Source organism: Marmota monax, unplaced genomic scaffold (genome assembly GCF_021218885.2).
Source record: "Marmota monax isolate L192 unplaced genomic scaffold, Marmota_monax_Labrador192_F-V1.1 WCK01_AAM20220418_F8-fsc00151, whole genome shotgun sequence".
In the NCBI taxonomy this organism is placed as follows: domain Eukaryota; kingdom Metazoa; phylum Chordata; class Mammalia; order Rodentia; family Sciuridae; genus Marmota; species Marmota monax.
The window spans coordinates 2075714-2096787 of NW_026694226.1; the positions used below are offsets into that span (position 1 = coordinate 2075714).

The 21074-nt window shown below is 50.8% G+C and overlaps 2 protein-coding genes and 1 long non-coding RNA gene across 15 annotated transcripts; 2 read left to right on the plus strand and 1 right to left on the minus strand.

The window, feature by feature from the left end:
• Positions 1 to 2278: 2278 nt before the first annotated feature.
• Arhgap9 (Rho GTPase activating protein 9) lies at positions 2279 to 10339 on the plus strand. Of its 12 annotated transcripts, none has more exons than XM_046466549.2 (17): positions 2279 to 2422; positions 2886 to 3086; positions 3864 to 4075; positions 4958 to 5182; positions 5375 to 5488; positions 5680 to 5784; positions 5998 to 6059; positions 6195 to 6294; positions 6471 to 6566; positions 6710 to 6817; positions 7049 to 7382; positions 7822 to 7920; positions 8098 to 8175; positions 8460 to 8513; positions 8763 to 8897; positions 9227 to 9332; positions 9918 to 10339. In XM_046466549.2, the coding sequence occupies exons 3-17, from the start codon at positions 3956 to 3958 to the stop codon at positions 10087 to 10089; spliced, it is 1908 nt and encodes a 635-aa protein (XP_046322505.1). In that variant the 5' UTR covers positions 2279 to 2422; positions 2886 to 3086; positions 3864 to 3955; the 3' UTR covers positions 10090 to 10339. The 12 variants fall into 12 exon arrangements, with proteins under 12 accessions (XP_046322505.1, XP_058442120.1, XP_046322504.1 ...); XM_058586137.1 differs by having other exon boundaries at positions 2320 to 2422; positions 3044 to 3086; XM_046466546.1 differs by lacking the exon at positions 2279 to 2422 and having other exon boundaries at positions 2518 to 3086; positions 7049 to 7190; positions 7275 to 7382.
• Positions 10340 to 10347: 8 nt separating this feature from the next.
• On the minus strand, positions 10348 to 21063 carry Gli1 (GLI family zinc finger 1). Of its 2 annotated transcripts, XM_058586135.1 has the most exons (12): positions 20945 to 21063; positions 17661 to 17787; positions 17351 to 17443; positions 16913 to 17108; positions 16529 to 16670; positions 15970 to 16059; positions 15742 to 15879; positions 15277 to 15426; positions 14515 to 14679; positions 13585 to 13818; positions 12638 to 12905; positions 10348 to 12282 (listed from the first exon to the last, which is right to left on the minus strand). In XM_058586135.1, exons 2-12 carry the CDS (start codon positions 17758 to 17760, stop codon positions 10538 to 10540), a joined length of 3321 nt encoding a protein of 1106 aa, XP_058442118.1. In that variant the 5' UTR covers positions 17761 to 17787; positions 20945 to 21063; the 3' UTR covers positions 10348 to 10537. The 2 variants fall into 2 exon arrangements, with proteins under 2 accessions (XP_058442118.1, XP_046322499.1); XM_046466543.2 differs by lacking the exon at positions 20945 to 21063 and having other exon boundaries at positions 17661 to 17917.
• On the plus strand, positions 17948 to 19180 carry LOC124108181 (uncharacterized). The gene is made up of 2 exons (XR_006856632.2): positions 17948 to 18344; positions 18850 to 19180. It is a non-coding gene; the product is annotated as an uncharacterized LOC124108181 (long non-coding RNA).
• Positions 21064 to 21074: the final 11 nt, after the last annotated feature.

The following is a 21074-nucleotide window of genomic DNA, read 5'->3' on the forward strand; positions in this document are numbered from 1 at the left end:
CATTCAATAAATATTTATTGAATTTAAGTATGATTGAATAGTGGTACTGAAAGAAAAACAGATTTGTGAAGAAAATTGACATGTTCAGTTTAGTATGTACTGAGTTTGTGATACCTGTGACATATCCAAGTAGAGTTTTAGTTTGTTTGTTTGTTTGTTTTTGGTGGAGAGTGGATTAGACTGGAGCTCCAAAGAAAGATCTAGAGATGTGGTACTTACCAGGATATGGAAATTGTTTGAGAAAATAACACCATCCAGGGAGGATGTATACAGCACAAAGGACATAGGATCTAAGAAAGGCTTCTGTGGTTTAAGGAACAGACAGAGGAAGTTCCTTCCTTGTACCACAGAGAATCAGAAAGGTAAGGGACACCAGCAGACTGTTGGTAGGAAAGGTCAGATGAGTTGCCTGCTGCTGAGATATCAAACAACATAAGGACTGCAAAATATCCATGCAAGTGTGGGGTGATCTTAGAGAGGAGTGACCTTGGAGAGATACAGAAGTTAGAGGAGAGGAAATGGGAGACCCCTATAGTTGTCCCAATAGGCAACTCCTTCAAGAAGTTAAGACCATAAGATGCAAGAGTGAGAAAAAGAGACAGGCCGGGTATAATGGGATATGCCTGTAATTCCAGCAGCTCGGGAGGCTGAGGCAAGAGGATGGTGAGTTCAAAGCCAGCCTCAGCAATTTAGCAAGGTGCTTAGCAACTCAGTGAGACCCTATCTCTAAATAAAATACAAAACAGGGCTCAGTGGTTAAGTGCCTCTGAGTTCAATCCTCGGTGCCAAAAAAAAGAAAAAAAGAGACAGATAGACATAGGGTAGTAACTTGAGAGCCTAGTAAGGGGAGGTTTAAAGAAGGGAGAGACTTGGATATGTTTAAAAGTGAAAGGGAACCCAGTGTGGTGGCACACACCCAGAGTCCCAGTGATTTGGGAGGCTAAGGCAGGATTGCAAGTCAAGGCCAACCTCAGCAACTTAAAACGATTCTGCCTAAAATTTAAAATAAATAAATAAATAAAAAGGGCTGGGGCTGTAACTCAATGGAAAAGTGACCCTGGGTTCTAATTCCAGTACCAAAAATAATAATGGGAGCTGGGCTTGGTGGCATATGCCTGTAATCCCAGCTACTTGGAGGCTGAGACAGGAAGATCAGGAAGTTGAGAAAGGAGGATCACAAATTCCAGGCCAGCATGGGCAATTTAACCCTGTCTCAAAATAAAAAATAAAGAGGGCTGGGATGTCTCTCAGCAGTAAAGTGCCCTGGGTTCAATCTCTAGTACTTAAAAAGAAAAAAGAATGGGAATTAATCCATAACTAAATTAATCCATAACTAAAGTGCAGGAGAGCTAGCTTCAGAGAAGGAAGGAAAGATTAGAATTTCAGACTTACCAAGCATCAGATGGGACTGATGTGATAGAGCACTTAATTAGTAAGGGTTCAATCCCCAATACTGAAAAATAGAAAAGGAAAAAAGAAAATCAAATGAATGAATAAATGGATGAAGTTAGTCATATTTTGGAAGAGGGAAGAGTTCTCCATGTTTTGAAAGTGGAACTAATCAAGATCACTGAGACAGAAGCCCAGTACTGACCATCCAGTCCTCAGACAGGTCAGGGGAGGACAGCTGGCTGTCTGATGTCACCAGAGGGAATGGACATTCATTTTCTACTCCACCTTTCCAAACCCAAACAGAATGCTTCACACTGTGCAGTAGAGAAACAGAAGGGGAAAAGAGGAGTGGTCAGGAATTATGGGTTTAAAACTGCTGGCAATCCAAGGAGACCAGTTCACACCTTCCACCAGGGAGAAGCTGACATTAGTAGTTCATAGTTCCTGATTCAAGTATAATAAGTTTTTTTTTGTGTGTGCCATCAGTTAAGGTCTCCTCAAGTTCCATGAGGGCTCACTTCTCTCTCTCATCTCCATCTAATGCTTCACTGCTCTTTTCACCCCATCAGTCCTTGGTAAGAGTGTTGAATGAGTGAAACTACACACTAAAATTGGGTGCCTCCTCCAAGAAGCCGATGCACAGAGGATCACGTCAAGATTATCCCTCTCAACATCATGCCCTAGGGAGTAGGGTGATATTTCAACTCTGAATCCCTCTGCATTTTTCCTAGCCACTTTCTCTTGCTCTCTTATTTGGTCTTACTGTTTCTCTGGCTCTCTGTTTCTCTGTCTGTCTGCACAGGAAGCACGCAGCTTTAGGTCTGAGGTGATTGGTAACGGAAATATTGATGCCTATGCAAATTTAATAAAGGGTCACAAACGTTTGTCGTTACCTCTTGTGTATTTCCCTGCGTTTCTGTCTTGGACTTGATTTTTCCTCCTCATTTTCTTTCTGTGTCTAGCTCAAGACTTCCACCAGCACCCAGGATCAACTCCTCCTGTCCCTGGATCTTCACTTGGACCCCACAAGGTATAATTGCAGTAAAATTCACAAGCAAGTTCAACTCCTCTGATTTCCTGCCTTGCTGGCCACACAGCCCAGCTGACCACATCCTCTCTCACCTTACTTATATACTTCCTCACCAGACACATCACCCAGGAGTTCTCAGCCCCCCAGGCCATACTGATCCCCAACCCAAGCCCTCTGCTTTACCCTTTTACTTACCCGGGTGCTCCTGTCTTTACCTTCTCCCTCCCCCTCCCGGTCTCCCCCCACCACTTCTCTTAGAACAATGTCCTTTTGCCTGGAAGCAGCCAGTCCTGCTTCCTTCTGCATCTCCAGCTTACCCTTTTCCCATAGGTGACGGTGCTGACCACAATGCTTTCTGGCCGGTGGTGGCCAAGTACCTGGGGGAGTCTAGGGTTGGGGACCAGAAACCCCTCTCAGGGATCCCAGCTGTGTGCCCTCTATGCTTTTACTTATACTGGGGCAGATGGCCGGCAGGTGTCTCTGGCTGAAGGAGACAGGTTCCTACTGCTTCGAAAGACCAACTCAGACTGGTGGTTGGCAAGGCGCCTGGGAGCACCCTCTACCTCTCGACCCATCTTTGTCCCAGCTGCCTACGTGACAGAGGAATCTGTCCCTTCACAGAGCACAACCATCATTACACCCAGCCAATCCCTCTGGACTCCTGGTAAGTAAGTCCTAAGCCCTCTCCCATCACCTTCCTGTCTCCCTAGCTTTGGCAGATTATTATTATTATTATTATTATTATTATTATTATTATTTTGGTACTGGGAATTGAATAGGAGTACTCTACCATTAATATACATCTCCATTATATTTGTTTGTAAGTTCATTTATTTATTAGTACCAGTGATTGAACCCAGGGAGATTAACCACTGAGCCACATTCCCAGCTCTTTTTATTTTTTATTTTGAAACAGGGTCTTACTAAGTTGCTAAGGCTGGCCTTGAATTTGTGATCCTCCTGCCTTCTTCCTTGTAGATGGGATTAAAGGCGTGTGCCCTTACACCTTGAGACTTCCCACTTGCTTCTGCTGGTCCCCTTCTCTTATCTCCCTCCCACCAGCCTACACCTCATCCCCATTGTGGTAGCATAATGATCCCATCGTCTCTACTATTAGTCCCAAGACTTCTGGGTCTCATTCTTTCTTTCTTTTTTTTTTTTGGAGGGGTGCCAAGAATTGAACTCGGGGCATTCAACCACTGAGATACATCCCCAGCCCTATTTTGCATTTTTTATTTAGAAACAGGGTCTCATCAAGTTGCTTAGTACCTTGCTTTTGCTAAGGCTGGCTTTAAACTTGTGATCCTCCTGCCTCAGCCCCCTGAGCCACATGGATTACAGGCATGCATCACCACACCCGGCTCATTATTTTCCACATCCTCCCTCTGACCACCTTAAAGACCCAATCATGATCATAACTCTCCTCCATTTCTGTTTCCAGGGCCAAAGTTGTTTCGTGGCTCCCTGGAGAAGGTGCATCTATCTCAGGCACACCAGCCTACATCAGAGCAGCCTCCTCCACTTCCCCCGAAAATGTGTAGAAGTGTCAGTGTGGCCAATTTGAGGCCCAGCCTCCTAAAGCCCCTCCAGGAAAGGCCAAATGGAAGATCCTTCTCCCAGGAAAACTTGCTGTCAAAGACCAGTGCTAATATGGTGAGTCACAGCTTTACTCCTGAGCATGGCCAGTTCACAAATATTACAGCTAGGTCCCATTATGGGAATAAGGGCAAACAGGACAGAAGCATTCATGTCCTTAAGGGACAAACATAAATAAATAACCCATACTTATTCTGTTGCTAATAAAGCTACCAAGAAGAGCAAATGTGGTAGAGTGGCTGAGGTAGTCTGAGAAGGCAGCAAACAGGAGGAGGAGGAAGAGACAGACAGCCATAAGACAAAGGAAGACATGAGAAGGGAGAACAAGTAGCCAAGGCCCTGAGGGGACAAGGAACCTGGCACAATAGAAGGACTGAAAGAAGAGCAATGGGCCATCCTCTTTCTCCCTTCCTCTTGACTCCTACTGGGGTAGGGTTTTTCCTATTTTATGTCTTGTCAGTTGGGCCACCAGCAAATCCCCTCTGGAGCTAACTCCTAGACTTGATTCCTCCCCTCCCTCTTTCTTGTTACTGGTTGGAAAAAGCCCCTCCTCCTTCAGATCTCCCTAGCAGGGGTAGTCTCTCACTCCTTTTGGTCTTCTTTTACCCTGCAGGATGTAAGGGTGGAGTGTTCCCCTCACCTCCACCCCCCCAACAAAAAGCCTGTTCCCCTTTCCTGCGGCCCAGGGCGGGGGTTGGGTGGGGGAGGAGGGAAGTTGGCAACAGGAAGTGAGGAGAAAAGCAAAGAAGATTGTGAGAGAGAATTTTTTAAAAGCAGCTGGGTGACTGGGGATTCTCCCCCTGTACCTGGGTCACCCAGGCAGGGAGCTGGTGGTGAGAAAATGGTGGGGGATGAAGAAGGAGGTGATAAGGGGGAGAGAAAATTGTGGGGGAGCACAGGCAGAGAAAGCACCAACTTCTCCCTGACCCTTTCTGGCAGGCAGAACCCCAACCCCTCATGTCAGAGGCCCCTGTGTACTGTAACCTGGTGGACCTTCGCAGCTGTCCTCGGTCCCCACCCCCTGTCCCTGCATGCCCACCGCTGCAGAGGCTGGACGCCTGGGAGCAGCACCTGGACCCCAACTCTGGACGCTGCTTCTACATAAATTCTCTGACTGGCTGCAAGTCCTGGAAGCCCCCACGCCGCAGTCGCACTCAAGACACGGTGAGACCTTTCCTTATGCTTATTCCTTTGTCCCCTCAATTTCCTCCTTTCTCCCACTGAACCCCAAGGTAGCGTGTTTTCTTTCTGTGGCTCTCAGGAGATCAGAAAAATCAGCAAATTGTGAGAAGGATGTTGAGTGTGGGTTGAGGTGACATCTGGCTGAAACTTTATCTCCCTCTCCCTTAAACCCAGAACTCTGGCTCAATGGAGGGGATCCAGACCCTGAATAGGGACAATGGTGTCCTGCAACCTCAGGCAAAGGGCTCAGGATCTGACACAGGGAACCTGGAACTGCTTGACCCACAGGTGAGGCCCTTTCCAACCTCCCCCAAATCATGCAGAAAAAGTACGTTTGTTTTGCAGCTTTCTCTTATGCAAGACATTCTTCTTCATTATCCACTTTGCCTCTCACGCACATTATCGCTCCTCTTCCTCCTACAGCCAGGGACCCCAAAACTTAAGTTTCCTCCACCTGTTTCTTCAATTCCTTCCCCCAGGGTTCACCCTGCCTCAGCCAAGGCACCTCCCAGTTAGTCCCCTCAGACCAGCCTCCAGCTTTGCAGTCCCCTAGAGCCCTGCCGCAGCTCCTGGACGACCCCCATGTGAGTCTCCCATGTCCTTCAAATGTCATGATCCTCCATGCTTCACCCCTCAATTCCTGCTCCTCAAAAAATCTTCCTGTTTTGCGGGTATCCTCTCATATCCAGCCCCCTACTCGTACAAAACTTCAAGGGACCGCACTCCTGGGAAACTCCTTAGGGAAAGCCTGTGGCGGTACAGGGTTGCTTACAGATACCACTCCCTCCCCTTCCCAGGAGGTGGAAAAGTCAGGCCTTCTCAACATGACCAAGATTGCCCAAGGGGGACGCAAGCTCAGGTAAGGAGAAACTGGAACACACTATGGATCAGGGTTTTTCCGTAGGGTAGACCAGGGTGTTGGGGGAGCTCACACCCAGTGAAATTCTAGAATGACCTATTCACAACCACTACTGCCTCTCCTCCGCCCCCGCAGGAAGAACTGGGGCCCGTCTTGGGTGGTGTTAGCTGGTAACAGCCTGGTGTTCTACCGAGAGCCTCCACCGCCAACTGCACCCTCTTCAGGCTGGATGAGTGTAAGGAAAGGGGTGCCGGAAAGTTTGGGGTGCTATTTCTTCCCGCCTCCGGCCGACTGAGGGGAGAGGTGGAGAGGGCGATGCAGAGGAAGGTGAAGGAATGAGGAACCCGTCATGGAAGAGGGAAGCAGTGAGAGAAACAACCCCATGGCTTCATTTTCTCTCCTAATTGCCAGGGGCCAGCGGGTAGCCGGCCCGAAAGCAGTGTGGACCTGCGTGGGGCGGCCCTGGCACACGGCCGCCACCTGTCCAGCCGGCGCAACGTCCTGCACGTGAGTGCGGTCCCCGCGAGTCCTCAAAGCCCCACCCGAACCCAGGACGCGCCCTTAAAACCTCCCTATAACTCTTGATCTTGGCGTCCCAGCTTTTGAGGCTTCTGTCCGCTGACCCAAACCTTTCCCCACCCGCTCCCTAGATCCGCACAGTCCCTGGCCACGAGTTCCTGTTGCAGTCAGATCAAGAGACAGAGCTTCGAGCGTGGCACCGCGCGCTGCGGGCTGTCATCGAGCGGCTGGTTAGAAGGGTGGGAGACCCGGGAGACGCTCTGGCCAGGCGGGGACCGGGGACCAAGGGAGTAGGGTAGGAACAACAGGAGTTGGGGATATGGGGGCACCGTGATCTCGGTGTAAAGTCCTGGCCTAGGGTGAGGCTGGTACTTGGGACCCAAGCAGAGGATTAGAGTCTCTTTATGGAGCCAGGGATGCAAATTTCTCTCTTCTTTCTTGCAACCCTCTGCATGGCCCGCCGGGTCCAGGAGCGAGAGAACCCGCTGGAGCTGCGACTGTCGGGCTCCGGACCTGCAGAGCTGGCAGAGCTGAGCGCCGGAGAGGACGAAGAAGAGGACTCTGAGCCAGTGCCCAAGCCGTTTCTGCGGCTCAGCGGCCGCCGGAGCTCCAGTATGGGGCGGGTCAGGGGAGAGGATCCTTGGATCCTAGATCCTGCGTTTGCTATCAGGCTCTTACTCTATCTGCCTCCAACAGGTCGGTGTCCGGAAGGCACTGAGCAGAACCGTGTGCGGAACAAGCTGAAGCGGCTAATCGCCAAGAGACCGCCCTTGCAAAGCCTTCAGGAGCGGGGTCTGCTCAGGGGTGAGGTGGGCTAGGATGACTGAGGGACCTGCCTGCTTTAGTGTTTTTGCAAGCACTTTTGTATTCCTGATCTGGGTATCAGCCCGTTTTGTGGATGAAAAAACTCCGGCAAGGCTCAATGTTGAGCTTTCTAGAGCTATATATTGTAGTCTTCTAAGAGCCCTGCTCCTTTTTTCCTTTTCTTTTCTTTGAACCCGGGACCTTGTGCATAGGAGGCAAGCACTCAACTGAGCTACATCCCCAGCCCTCGAGACCCCTGTTTTTAAATAATCAACTATTCCTGATTATTGGGCAGTTGGGAGGGGGGATACCCCCATACCCAGGTGGGGCACAGACAGCAGAAGGGCCAGTCCCATTTCAGGGTGAAGACCTGACCTGGCTGAGAAGAGCTTCCTTGAGTGAGTTGGCCCTGGTTTCCCACCTCACTTTACCTCCCCAGACCAGGTATTTGGCTGCCAGTTGGAATCACTGTGCCAGCGGGAAGGAGACACGGTGCCCAGTTTTGTACGTCTCTGCATTGCTGCTGTGGATAAACGAGGTCATTTTCCTAGAGACTCCAGATTCTTCCCCTTTAAAACAGGCCAAGCCCTGGAATTCCCACTTCTTCCATCCTTGTCTTTCTACTGCCCTCTTTCTTCCTCATATTTCTCAGTGTGGCCTTCACCACGCACACTTTAGAGCAGGAGTCCCATGTGCTCCCTAATTCATCTCCTAGGTCTAGATGTGGATGGCATTTACCGAGTGAGCGGGAACTTGGCAGTGGTTCAGAAACTTCGCTTTCTGGTGGACAGAGGTGAGAAGGTTTGTAGGCAAGTGGTGGTACTGAGAACTTCAAGCCTCAGAACTGGGGTGTGGGGCTGGCATTGTGGCTCAGCGGTAGAGCGCTCCTCTAGCACGTGTGAGGCCTGGGTTTGATCCTCAGCACCACATAAAAATAAATAAATAAATAAATAAAGGTATTGTGTCTAACTATTTCTAAAAAATAAATGTTAAAAAAAAAAGAACTGGGGGTGGTACTAAATAAGAGAGCTGGAACTGCAAGTCTTAACTCCTGATCTCTTCTCATCTATGTTGTAGAACGGGCAGTCACCTCTGATGGGAGGTATATGTTCCCAGAAAATCCAGGACAAGGTACTTACATGGAGTACCCCTGAGATCCCTTTAAACTTCCCCATGTCCTCCTTGTTCCAATGGATTCCCCCATGTCCTGCTCCTAGAAAGGCTCCATTCTTACCTTTGCTGTCTTGCCCTGTGATGGACCTCCATAACATTCTTGTGATCAGCTTTGGCTGAATTTTCCAGAACTTCTGACCTCTCAGTCTCTAGGTCTCTCTGGCCCTTGATGAACCCTGAACCCATTGAACCTCCTTTTCCCTATAGAAGGCCGGTTAGATTTGGACAGTGCTGAGTGGGATGATATTCATGTGGTCACCGGAGCCCTGAAACTTTTTCTCCGGGAGCTACCCCAGCCTCTGGTCCCCCCAATGCTGCTGCCCCATTTTCGTGCTGCCCTTGGTAAGTGTTGGGAGTTTTGGGCAACACTCTTGGGGGGCATGTGTGGTAAATAATAGAATAGAGATTGTTTTTCATTCTAACAATAGAGATGGAAAGTAACTCATGTGCCAACTCCAATAGTTTGGGTTTTTTTTGGAGGGAGGGGGGTGGATTATGTGTGAAATTTAGAGTTTTTGTTTGTTTTTATTTTTGGTCATGCTGGGATTGAACCCAGAGCATGCTAGGCAAGTGTTCTACCACTGAATTACATCCCCAGCCCATGAAACTTCCCTAACCTGACTCCCATGCCCTTCCCATTTCTCTCTCTCTCTCTCTCTCTCTCTCTCTAGCACTTTCTGAATCAGAGCAGCGTCTCTCTCAAATACAAGAATTAGTAGACTCAATGCCAAAGCCAAACCATGATACTCTGCGGTACCTCCTGGAGCATTTATGCAGGTTGGGAATATCGAACATCTTTCCTTATGCTGGGGAGGGTGGAGTGCTGCATGCATCAGGAACTCTGTTCTTGTGGGGTAGAGGTAGGTAAGCATCCAAGTTTACCTGGCCAGAGACACACATCAAATCTTTGGATAGCTCAGCATCAAATGGGGGAATGGGATGAAGACAAGCCCAAGAATTCTGTGAGAGAAATAAGGGAAATCTTATTTTTTCCTTCCCTATTATTTTTTCATCCACCTGGGCAGTGGTGATGGCTTGTTAGGCTGAGGTAGGCCTGGGCAGTGACCTCTGAAAGGGGATGACCATTTGAATTAAACCTCCCAAATCATGAGCAGAAAGGATTCTAAGGGCCATGCCTGGAAACAGGCAGTTACATCCTAGGTTCCATTTTCAGCTTATATCCTGAAAGTTTCTCCACTAGTCCCTCTCCCCACTTGCCCTGAGATTCTGCTCTTGGTTTCTTTAGCCACCACGTAGAGGGATCCCAGAGTGAGCCCTTCAGTGCTCAAACCTTCAGGGTTAGATGGATTTGAAGTAGTGAGCTGCTGCCTTATTTCCTCTTCCATTGGCCTTTGCCCACAGGGTAATATCACACTCAGATAAGAACCGCATGACCCCTCACAACCTGGGAATTGTGTTTGGACCAACCCTCCTTCGACCAGAGCAGGAGACATCTGATCCTGCAGCCCACGCACTCTACCCTGGGCAGTTGGTCCAGCTGATGCTCACCAACTTCGCCAGCCTCTTCCCCTGACTCAGGCAAGAAAGAGGACATGATTTCCAATGATCTGTAGGCTAGCCTTTTGTGTGTGGGGGTGTTCTGTTTTGAGGACATGTATATAAACCCTGTCTCCCAGATAACCCTCTTTATCTTCTTGAGCCTCACCTGAGGGGTTGGGATTGGGTGAGGGAACCCTCTGAAAAGGAAAGTGGGAAGATGAACCCCCACTTCTCTTCTTGCTCCCCTCCCTAAGATAACACATAAAACACCATTTTTTTTCTGATGCAGTTCCTTTATTTTCAGGAATCAGTGTCATTATAAAATTCCTCTCCAAAACATACGCAGATTAAATACAGCCCCCAACCTAAATCTTCCATCCCTGGGGCATCTTCTGCAGGGGTCTGTGGCTCCTCTCCCCAACTCCCCTGGAGGAATGGAAGCCTTAGGAAATGAGGGTCTTATGGATGGTATTCTTCACCATTTAGGCACTAGAGTTGAGGAATTGTGTCTCTCCAGGTAGGGATCCCAGTAATACACTCATGTTGCCCACAGCCATGTTCGGGGGCCCAGAGGAAGGTGGGGTATGTTCAGAGCTGTCTCCCTGATCATGGGAAGGAGGACTCAGCCCCTGGGCCTCATCCAGAATAGCCACAAAGTCCAGCTGAGTGTTGTCAAGATCAAGAGAGTCCAGAGGGTTACATACCTGCCCTTCAGGAGGAGGGTACAAGGCAGGACCTGCTCCCAGCCTGCCAACTTCAGGATGGCCACAGCTGGGGTTGGTTCCCCCTGCCTTGAGGGGCCCATAGCAAGGGGGCAATGGAGGCAGAAGCCGGGGTGGTGCTGCTCCCCTATGGGAAGTTCTGTTCGCTCCCACAGCAAAATTTTCATGGCATGATGAATGTGTGGGGTAGGAGCTTGACTTGTGATTGGGCAAGCTGGGTGCAAAGCCAGGTTCATATGTGGCCATTGGGGCTTTGGCAGGGCTTGGACTAATTTGAGAACCCTCCAGAAACTTGGAATTCTGGTAGGAAGGTTCCTGGACTGGGGCCTCTCCCCTGCCTCCACCCTCCCAGAGGAGCTCTTGCTGAGACTGAACATAATCACAAACAAGTTGAGCCTTGAGCTGTCCAGTAGAATGAGTGGGAGAATCAAAATCAAGATCAGACCTGGGTTCTGAAGGAAGATAATCAGGGGGTGGCTGAGGATAGGGACCTGTCTGAGGATACTGGGGAGGAGGAGGCTGGGGGTAGTGGGAGAATGGGGGCTGTGGGCATGCGAGTCCCTCCCTGGGGTGGGCATTGAGGCAGGGTGCCAGTCCTGTGGAGTCAGACCCCACTGGGCATCCTTGTTCTGGTTTCACTTGTATTTGTCCATAATGTTCAAGTCGAGGACACTGACTATAGGTTCCACCTGGAGTCTTGGGACTTGGATATAGCCCAGAGTGTACTGAAGGGAACTCACCCCATGTTTCTGGAGTGGTGTCAGGATAGGAGACCTGCTGGGGACAGGGGCTGGGGCCATAGGTGGTAGGTGGACCAGGCCCAAGAGGCAAGGCACCTGGACCCCTAGCTCCATAAGGCTCTGCCGCTGCCCCTTCAGGCCCCCCATATCCTAGAGTATCATCAGATGAGAAGTCCATATAGGGGTTCAGACCACTGCCCATCATGGAAGTCCCAACCTCTGGCTCCTCCCGTAGCCCTCTAGTATCCATGGCAATATTCTCTGTAATGCTGGGAGGCTGTGGTGAATAGATAGAGGTTGGGAGGTGAGGATCAAAGTTCCGTCCTCCCCCTGCCACAGTAGGGGGTATGTGGACACAACCCAGGCTCTTGAACCGCTGGACTCTGGCTGGAACAGGGCGGTCAGCAGCTCGGGCTGGGTCACTGGCCCTACGGGTGACCCCTGCATTGGGGTTATATCCTGGATACTCAGCTTTACTTCTCCAAGAAGGTGCAGGGAGACTCCCCATCCGATCCAGGCTGGGTGCTGCTATGGGTGGGGTAGCACCGCCCCTGGCTGAAGCATATCTTGTCCGGAGCAGGTAGTGCTGGGCAGGTGTGAGGCCAGGCAGGGAGGATGCCCCATTCTCTGGTGGAGATCCAGGGGGAAAAGGGGAGGCAAGGGAGGAACGGCGGCTGACAGTGTAGGCAGAGCTGATGCTGCTGGAGCTGCTGCTGCGGCGATCAAGAGAGGCTGGAGGGCCCAGACGGCGGGACACAGGGGTGCCTGCAAAGTGACAGGGAGAAAAGGCAGGGTAGTAAGGGGCCCCCTGAATTTCACCCATGAGATAGCCTTGTCCCGGAGTTCCAGAATAAGGTGTCCTAGTCTCCTTAATTCAGTTCTGTTTCCTCTCATGCCCATTCTTCTGGGTCACCAGGGATTCAGGCCTGCTGTGAATGGTCATACAGGTTGTGTGTCACACAATCCTAGGGGACAGCATTCACTGGCAGTGTTCTGAAGAAAGGGGATCTTTTTCTAATTGTACAAAGGTGTCATATGGAAGCCCTGAAGGGTGACTTCCTCCCAACCTCAGGGCAAGTCCAGATCTCAGCCCAGCATACCTCCTACACCCAGATCTCACCAGTGTGGGTCAAGCTGGGCAGTTTGAGACTCCGCGGCCCTACTGGCCGGAGTTGATGCAGCTGGTCCAGCCTGAGATTCTCAAGGCGGCGGAGAGTGGACAGTCCAGTGCCAGCAACACAAGTTCCCTCATCCAAGCTAGACAGGTCCTCAGTGCTGCCCCCTGCATTGCCAGCCATTTCCACGCCACTGTCTGTGTTGGCTGCGCTGCCTGCTGGAGAGTGGTCACTGCTGCAGGAAGACTGTGCCCCAGGGCTGGGCTGTGGCTTCTGTGGAGAACATGAGGGCTGAGAGAGGCACCCTTCCCCCTTCCCCACAGCTTCTTCAACTTTACAAGCAGCTGAAGCTTGTGTCCCAGTGACCACCTGAGCCGAAGGAAGGTGTTAAAGTGTAGAGAGGGCTGAGCAAGTGACAAACTGTGGCAAACTGGAAGACATGTTTTAGAAGAGCCCAGGCTGGAATATAGACTGCTGGGGTGCAAGTTCCTTTCTCTTTATTTTTGTGGCGGTAAAGTTTTAACCCAGGGGTGCTCTACCACTGACCTACATCCCTAACCCTGTTTATTTTGTATTTTGAGACAAGATCTTGCCCAGGCCAGCCTCAGACTTGTGATCTTCTGCCTCAGACTCCTGAGTAGCTGGGATTATAGGTGTGTGGCACAAGTTCCTTTCTCATTAAGTTGTTGTGAGGAATACATGAAATTATGCACATAAAAGGCTTGAAAAAATACAAAGTGCTGCTTAAAAGTGAGTTGTTGAATCAATTAAATAATTCATAACTCTAAATTCCACAGATTTTGGGTAGGCCAAAGAGAAACAAGAGGATGAGAGAAAGGCCCAAAGGTCTCAGAAGAGTGATTTAGATGGGAGGAGGTGATTCAGAAGGGGTTAGAAAGAGATCAGCAGGGCAGGCTGGAGTATGGAGGTGAATTTGCCTGAGCTGGCTCACCATGGCACCCTCCGGCACAGTCAGTCTGCTCTCTTCCCTGATGGGGCCTCCTTCCCGCTGCTCCCTCTTGGGCTCCACTGTGGAAAGGGATGGTGCCCGGGGCAAGGGGCCATCCCCTCGATGTCGCTTGGTCACATGGGCATCAGGACCATGCACTGTCTTGACGTGTTTTCGGAGTGAGCTGGGGTCTGTGTAGCGTTTGGTGCAGCCAGGGAGCTTGCACACATACGGCTTCTGTCAAGTGGAGAGTGAAGACAGAAGGCCAAGGAATTAGAGTGGCAGACTGCAGGAGGAATAAGGAAAGGTGACAAAAGGGGTAAAAGAGGAGCACACAGCATCCAAGGAGCTAAGGAAGGTGGGCACCCTTGGGTGGGAGTAAAATATGAGAGGTTTAAGGTGGGCCCAGGCCTTGGAAAGATGAGGAGGTGAACCCAGGGTTGTGAGGCCTCATAAATTCAGGGGTTGAAGATATTTGGTATCGTTTCTAGACCAGGTCTGTTTCAGGTTGGTCTCTTTGCTGGTTAAAAAAGTAGGAGGAATGGTGAGTGAAAATTCTTGGTTTTGTGTGTCTCTCTCCTTTCTTTCTTTTTTTTTTTTTTTTGTACTGAGGATTAGACCCAGAGGTACTTTACCACTGAGCTATACCCCAGCTCATTTTACTTTTTGAGACAGGCCTCACTAAGTTGCTGAGGCAGGCCTCAAACTTGCAATCCTCCTGCCTCAGCCTCTTGAGACCTTGGGATTACAGATGTACATCACCATGCCTGGCTTGAAATTCTTTGTTTCAGAAAGGGTCCCTCTGCGTGAATTACAGGGGCAAGGGGAACTCACCTCTTTGGAGTGGGTGCTGGGCTAAGGGATTTCTTATGGGGGAATCTCCCCTGCAGATGGCTTTTCAAGTGGGGAGGGTCTCTTAGTTGGGACATTCACCTCATTAGAGTGGGTCCGATTCTGGTGCTTGGCGCGGTCACTGGCATTGCTAAACGCTTTACTGCAGCCCTCGTGCTCACACATGTATGGCTTCTCACCCGTGTGTGACCGCAGATGTGTCTTCAAGTTTTCAAGGCGTGAGTATGACTTCCTACACCCTTCAAACTAGGAGACATAACAGAAGGTAAAATGACAACTCTTAAACAGAAGAACATGGAGATTAAAGGACCCTAAATCTCATAAGAGGCATACATAGAGAATATAGTTCAAAATGGGAGAACACTAGGGCTCAAGAGAATTCCCAAAATTAGGGGATAAGGGCAAATGAGAGCTTCTCTGGAACAGAAGCAGCTGGAGGCACTTTCCCTTAGGGGTGTGGTGTGAGGAATGACTCTTCCTGGTCAGGCCTGAGCAGGGCTCCCTGTGTGGAATCTTAGACTTTTTAAAATTGGGGTTATCTGAGGAATAGGTTCAAGTGAGTGTCTTATGTCCTTGATGCAAGGCTTAGCTATTAGGCAGAATCTAGGCACAGTCTTGAGGGCCCACAATATTTTAAGGGACTCACAAATATATTTTAATATTTTTAAATCAAGGGGAAAATGAGCTTTTAGTTCCAAGAAAATGTTTTAATATATATCAATACAGTCATAATTAGGACTTAATATTTATGGCAAAAAGGACCTATGAACAAGTCTTTCTCGGACCCTATCTTGACTGGAAGCCAGTTTAGGAAGGGACTTGGCTTGGGGATGAATGCCTCACCGTGCACTTATGTGGCTTCTCGCCTGTGTGTCTGCGCATGTGTACCACCAGCATGTACTGGGCTTTGAAGGGCCTCAGCTCCCTGGAGCAGCCCCCCCAATGGCACACGAACTCCTTCCGTTCTCCATGAATGTGTTCACTGTTGATGTGCTGGGGGAAAAGATACAGAGGTTTTCCAAGTTTCCCCCATGTTCCCGGAACCCAGAATAGCTGCCCTGGCTCCCTATTCCTCCTCCTCAACTTTACCTTGTGGGGGAAGAAGGGGCAGGAAGACAACATATCCCAAATCTCATGCCTTCCAGCTCTCTAAAGTAAAGATAGTTTTTGAGCTTTTGCCTACTCAAGTAAGCACTCAACCTATGACTTCAGTATCCTGATTCCTACCCTCAACCAAACTCCACAATGTCTCACTCAGAGTCTTTTACAGACTCCAGTCAGTCATTCCTGTTACCCCCTAGGGCTCACGTGCACCAGCTGCTCCTGGGAGTCAAATTCCTGGCTGCAACCATCCCAGCGGCAGTCAGTCTCATATACAGACTCAGGCTCAGGCTTTTCCTCTCTCTCCAGGTCTTCTCGCCCATCTAGCATCCCCAACAGGGGATCCTAGGATAGGAGAAGCAGTGTTATGGTTACTTGGGTGATAGCTTTTGTTTGCTCAGGTCCCAAAGGTAAAGCCCATGCCCCTCCTTTTACCTGTGTGCCTGTGGAGTTGGGGCTGGACATATCACCTTCCAAAGGCTCCTCTGGGCACTTGCCAACCAGCATGTCCAGCTCTGACTTCAGCTTCCCCAGGGGAAGAGATGAGGGCGATAAGGGTAGAAATAGGAAGAAGGAAGGAGCCCAGCCAGGTCTTTCTGTTCTAAGTGTTCCCACCCAAGCAGCAGGAACCCCTGGGTGTGGAAGGGACTTCCTTCTAAGATTGCATTGGTGAACAGGATGGGCAAAAGGTAGAATCTCATCTGAAAGAGCCTGAGTCAGCCCCAAAGAGTAAAACCTCTCTACTTCTCTGGAACTGAAGACTTTTTTTAAAAAATATTTTTTTAGATGTTGATGGACCTTTATTTTATTTATTTATATGCAGTGCTGAGAATCAAACCCAGTGCCTCACACATTCTAGGCAAGTGCTCTACCACTGAGCCACAACTTCAGCCCCAGTGAAAACTTTTATATACCCTGTCCTTCCTTTACTGTAAAGTCGCCACCCACCCACCCTGACCTAGGAGAAATCAGGTAGCAATATGGGGAATCTCACCTGATAAGTTGGGAGGGGTCCCCGGGACTGAGGATGTGGCATCATCCCACCCCGGTTGGAGTCATGGCCACAGGGCTGCACTCCAAAGGAAGGTGAGCTCCCTTTTTGGTGATTCATCTGAGGTGGGAATCCCAGAGAAGGGCTGAAGAGGAGAAGAGGTGGCAGTTACTGAAGACTACCAGCAAGTCTTTGAAGTTATTGGACAATTTAGAGGACTTTTTAATAAGACTTGATGTAAGGCTTGGTCAAGGCAGCCCTAAGGGAAGTTCTGAGGAGGGTTTCAATGACTTTGAAGTGAAAAGGATTCAAATTGGGCTGGAAATTTAGATGACTTGAGGCTTTTAGTGGTTTTCAGTTGGAGTCTTAGCCAGAGAATGTCTGTACCTCATGGTGCCAATGGAGAGATGGCCATAGGAGCCTCCAGGAGATGTGCAGCGGGAGTTGATGAAGGCCACAAGGGAGCTGGGTGAGGTGCGGATAACTGTCTGCAGGTCCAGGCTGGTATCTGACAGAGGAGAGATGGACAGTGCCCGCTTCTTGGTCAACTTGACAGCATTCCGGGGAGGAGGAAAGAGTGACCCTGGAGTAAGAAACAGAGGAGATAAAGGGAATCTCCATGTACCCAACCTGTGGGTCCTCTCAGCAAAAAATAATACTCAACTCTGCTTTGTGCTACTGATTCCAGCTGTGACCACTTGGTTGTTCTCTGACCCCTCACATCTCTGAGCATTTCCTCCTCCCAACTAGATCCCTGCCCTCCCACTTTGTTCTACAAAACAAGTCCCAGAGTAGAAAGGAAAGAGGTTTTCCCTGAGGACTCACCCTCGGTGCAGCTGTTGTTCTCTCTGGCTGGCATATAACTGTGGGGACCCGACGTGAGGTTGGCTTGATGGCAGAAGGGCAGACCAGTCAGTCCTAGAAAAGAGAGACAGCTGGAGTGCAGAATGGGAATGGAGGACATAGGCCTCACCTTAAAGTCCCAGGCAAGACCTGACCCCAGATTCCAAGCCTATATAGCATAGAGCCTCAAATCCTCCTGTAAGAAAGGAAACTGATAGGGGATAGGGAAAGGACTGAGGGGGATCCTGGGGTTAGACGAGATATCTGCCCAGGGATTGGTAAATACACTGACCTTCTGTCCCCATGCTGGGGGCCCCTTGACTGAGGAGGGGTCGAAGACAGCATGACTCAACATAGCTACTGACTGGTGGTGGGGTCATCGAGTTGAACATGATGTCTCAGAGGAGGGTGTGGGGACACTGTAGAAAGGGAAGGTAGAACTGCAGGTTATAAAGATGGAGGGAAGTAGAGAAGATCAGATGATAATCTCAGGCACAGAACTCTGGCAGCATGTCTCCTGTGCCCCCAGCCCATCTAGGACATAGGCCATGGAAATCAAATTGAAAAGAACATCATTCAACCAAGGAAGGGATAAAGAGAAACATCCCAAAGAGGCATAGGCTGTCAGAAAGTCTTGGGGATCTTTTTGGGAAATGGGTAGGAGCTTTCCCTGGGTGATCTATCTATCTAGAAAAAGTGTGTGTGTGTGTGTGTGTGTGTGTGTGTGCGCGCGCGCGCCACGGGGTGTGTGTGTGTGTGTGTGTGTTAAGAACCTATTGAGCCAGGATGAGTTTCAAGTGATTTTAATGTCATGGACCAGTTTTGAGGATTGTGATGGGAGAACTCATGTAGAGACTTCATGCATTGGGCTGCTCTGCCTGTTCCTTTCCTTGGCTTGCCCCTGCCCCAGGACAGTTCATCCGCAATCTCTGCAGTGTCCGGTAGAGGGAGACCTCGCTACAGTCCACACAGACTGGTAGGGCCAAGAGAGAGCTCAAAAGATCAATCTGCCCTTAGGAGAAAATTGTAGAGGGGGAATAAGGTTTCAGAGGGGGTGCTCTCAGGTCTGTTAGGTACAAGGGATGGAAGTTAATGTCACTCTGGGGTGGTTTGGATTTGGTCTCCTTTTGAGGGGAACAGGAAAGAGAGTGTGGGGGAAGGCTTCTTGGAGAGTGAAAAAAACAAAGTCATCATCGATTAGAAGGGAGTAGTGAGGAAGGAGAGGATGCTATGATCGCATTTCTCCTCAAACTCCAGTTTTCATTCCATTCCTGGTTTTCCGGTCTCCCGGGAGTGAGGGTGGGGTGGGGCGGGGTGGGGTGGAGAACGGCCGGGAGCGGGCCGGCCAGCGCGGTGGGTGATCCCGGGATGCTGGGATTTAGGGTGAGGGCGGGGTAAAATGGGGAGTGGAACCCGGACCCTACGACCTAGTCCGAGCCCAGCAGCCTGGGCTGTACCCTTCTAAACTCCTCCTTTTACAGCTGAGATCCCGATCCCGCACCCAAGACCTCCCAACTCGACCTTGGCACTAATGTTAGGAGCGGGGGGCACAGCTGGCTGGCAGCTGGAAGAGGGGGGCACTTCTCCCGCCTCCTTCCACTATGACTCACCCAGGGAAAGAAAGATGGCTTGCAAACGACCCCCCAACACTAAAAAGATTCCCCCAAACGTGCCTTCTGTTATCTTCCTGTCCTAATACCAAGCTGCCGAGAAGATGCGATGGAACTGGGGTGACATCCCTCTTCGCCCACGCGTGCAACAGCCAACCCACGCCTCCCCTTCACACTATAAAAGGAAAATGTCGCTAACTTTTCCAGTTTCAGTAGTTTTTTTCTGGGGAATGGGTGATAATGCGGGATGGGCAGGGAGTCCTAAGGTTCCTCTGCCGGAGCCCTAAATCATCTTCGGTGTCTCCCTATTTTCTAGTGTCCTCTTAGTACCCCAACTCCCCAACTCCCAGGAGTCGGCCCCGCCCCCTTCTCCTAGTCCCGCCCTCCCCGCCCCCGTGCCTCCCCGGCCCACCCAAGTCGCCGCCGCAGGCTCCGGCTGCAGACGGCTCCGCTTCCCCCGCCCGCCCGGGGAGCCCAGTCGAGCAAGGAGTTAGTGGCGGGCGGCGGCGGGGGAGGGGGGGGCGGGACACATTCGGGGGGCGGGACACATTCTTCCCTCCTCCCCTCAGCGCATCCAGAAAGCTGACAGAGGTGCTCTGGGATGGGGGGCATTATTGGAGAGCAGGGATCTCAGTATGGTAGGTTGAGAAAGAAAGATGAATCCAGTTAACCAAAGCGCGAGAAAATGACTGGGTAAATAAAATACATCTATGCGGAGGAGGTTCCCGGGTACGTCTTAGGTTCCCGGGTATCACGGCTGGCTTCTTAAGGGTTAACCCTTCCAGACCCCCGGGAACCCCCTAGTGACGTCAAGGGCGGGGTCTGAGTCCTCGGGCGGGGATGCCCTGGAGATAATGAGGGGGGGTCCTCTGGACCCCGCCCCCTAGGGAAAACCACCCTGTTCTGGCTCTTATTTCTCCCCCAAGAAATCTCCCAGCCTTCTTCCTCTATTGGAAGGAAAGATCCATCCCATTAAGACCCCAGTTCTTCAGTCCCCTAAAACCCTCAGTCTCTACGGGGTCCCTTTTCCCTAATCCTGTCCCTAAAGCTAGCTGCCCAGGGCTAATTGTTTCGGGGTCATGGGGCCTGAAAGAGGCTTCAGAGCGGGGAGTAAGGGCAGGCAGGGTGGTCTGAGCCAGAGGAGGGGCCTTGGTCCCCAGCTCCTGTTTGGGAGGGCGACCAGCAGCGATACACAGGCTGGCAGTGGCCAGTAGTTCCGCCCAGCCCCAGTAGGGTCTCCCTGCGGGTGGCTATAGCTGTCCTGGTGGTCCCGAGGTCAGAGGGTCAAGACAAGGTCTCCCCATCTCCTCCCAGAGCAATGCCCACAGCCCGTGGGACTCAGGAGTCCAAAATTGCTTGGGATTTGTCTAAGGCCTAGACTACACCTTGGACATTCCCTCCCTAGTCCCGAATGCTTTCCTTTTCCCCAAAACTCAAGCATCCGCGGGCACATCTGTCACTAGGACAGGTCAAGGGTCCAAGGCCAGTGGTTTTGTTGCCTCTCACACACACACCCTATCCCCACCCCACCTAGAGCTCCCTCCTTTGCTGTCAGTCCCCTCCTCTTAGAAACACTGACGTCTTCCAGCCCGGCGCTCAGAGACACACCTGGAGTTCCCTGTCTACCACGCAGACCTCCAACTGGCCGTCCCAACAGTCTCTTCATCCCAACCTCAAGAAAGGAAGATGTTTCTAATATTGTGTGAGAGGCAGAGATAGACAAAGAGACCCACGGTTGCCTGAGACAGACACACAGACAGGGAAAAAAGAGCAGATAGAAAAGGAGACACAAATGAAAAATTTCTCCAAACTTTCTAATATCCTTTCCCCGTCTCTCCCACCCCATTTTGTCTCTCTGCCCCAGGTCTCCCTCACGGCTGGGAAGAGTCCTTCGGCAGCAGAGCATCCCCTTTGGATCCCCTCCCCCACCGCTCCCAGGTGGTCCCCCGCCTGCCCCCCTTCTCACCTCCGTCTGGACGCAGGGCTCGGGATGCACGGTCCAGGGCTAGTCTGGGCTGGGGGGTGTGCGGTGGGGAGGGGGGGTGGACAGGGCCACGGCAGCGCAGCCTCAGTGCCACCCCACCCCCCCAACCTGG

What these genes read in the sequence shown, in the direction of transcription:
- Arhgap9 (XM_046466544.2), top strand. Translation starts at nt 2,771, where the DNA reads ATGCTTTCTGGCCGGTGGTGGCCAAGTACCTGGGGGAGTCTAGGGTTG. An exon ending in TGGAACTGCTTGACCCACAG is followed by an intron (nt 5,489 to 5,679) that starts GTGAGGCCCTTT and finishes TCCTTCCCCCAG; the next exon opens with GGTTCACCCTGCCTCAGCCA. An exon ending in CCCAGAAAATCCAGGACAAG is followed by an intron (nt 8,514 to 8,762) that starts GTACTTACATGG and finishes TTTTCCCTATAG; the next exon opens with AAGGCCGGTTAGATTTGGAC.
- Gli1 (XM_058586135.1), bottom strand. Translation starts at nt 17,760, where the DNA reads ATGTTCAACTCGATGACCCCACCACCAGTCAGTAGCTATGTTGAGTCA. An exon ending in CCAACTCCACAGGCACACAG is followed by an intron (nt 15,880 to 15,969) that starts GTAAAAGGAGGG and finishes CTCCTATCCTAG; the next exon opens with GATCCCCTGTTGGGGATGCT. An exon ending in CCCAGGAGCAGCTGGTGCAC is followed by an intron (nt 15,427 to 15,741) that starts GTGAGCCCTAGG and finishes CTTTTCCCCCAG; the next exon opens with CACATCAACAGTGAACACAT.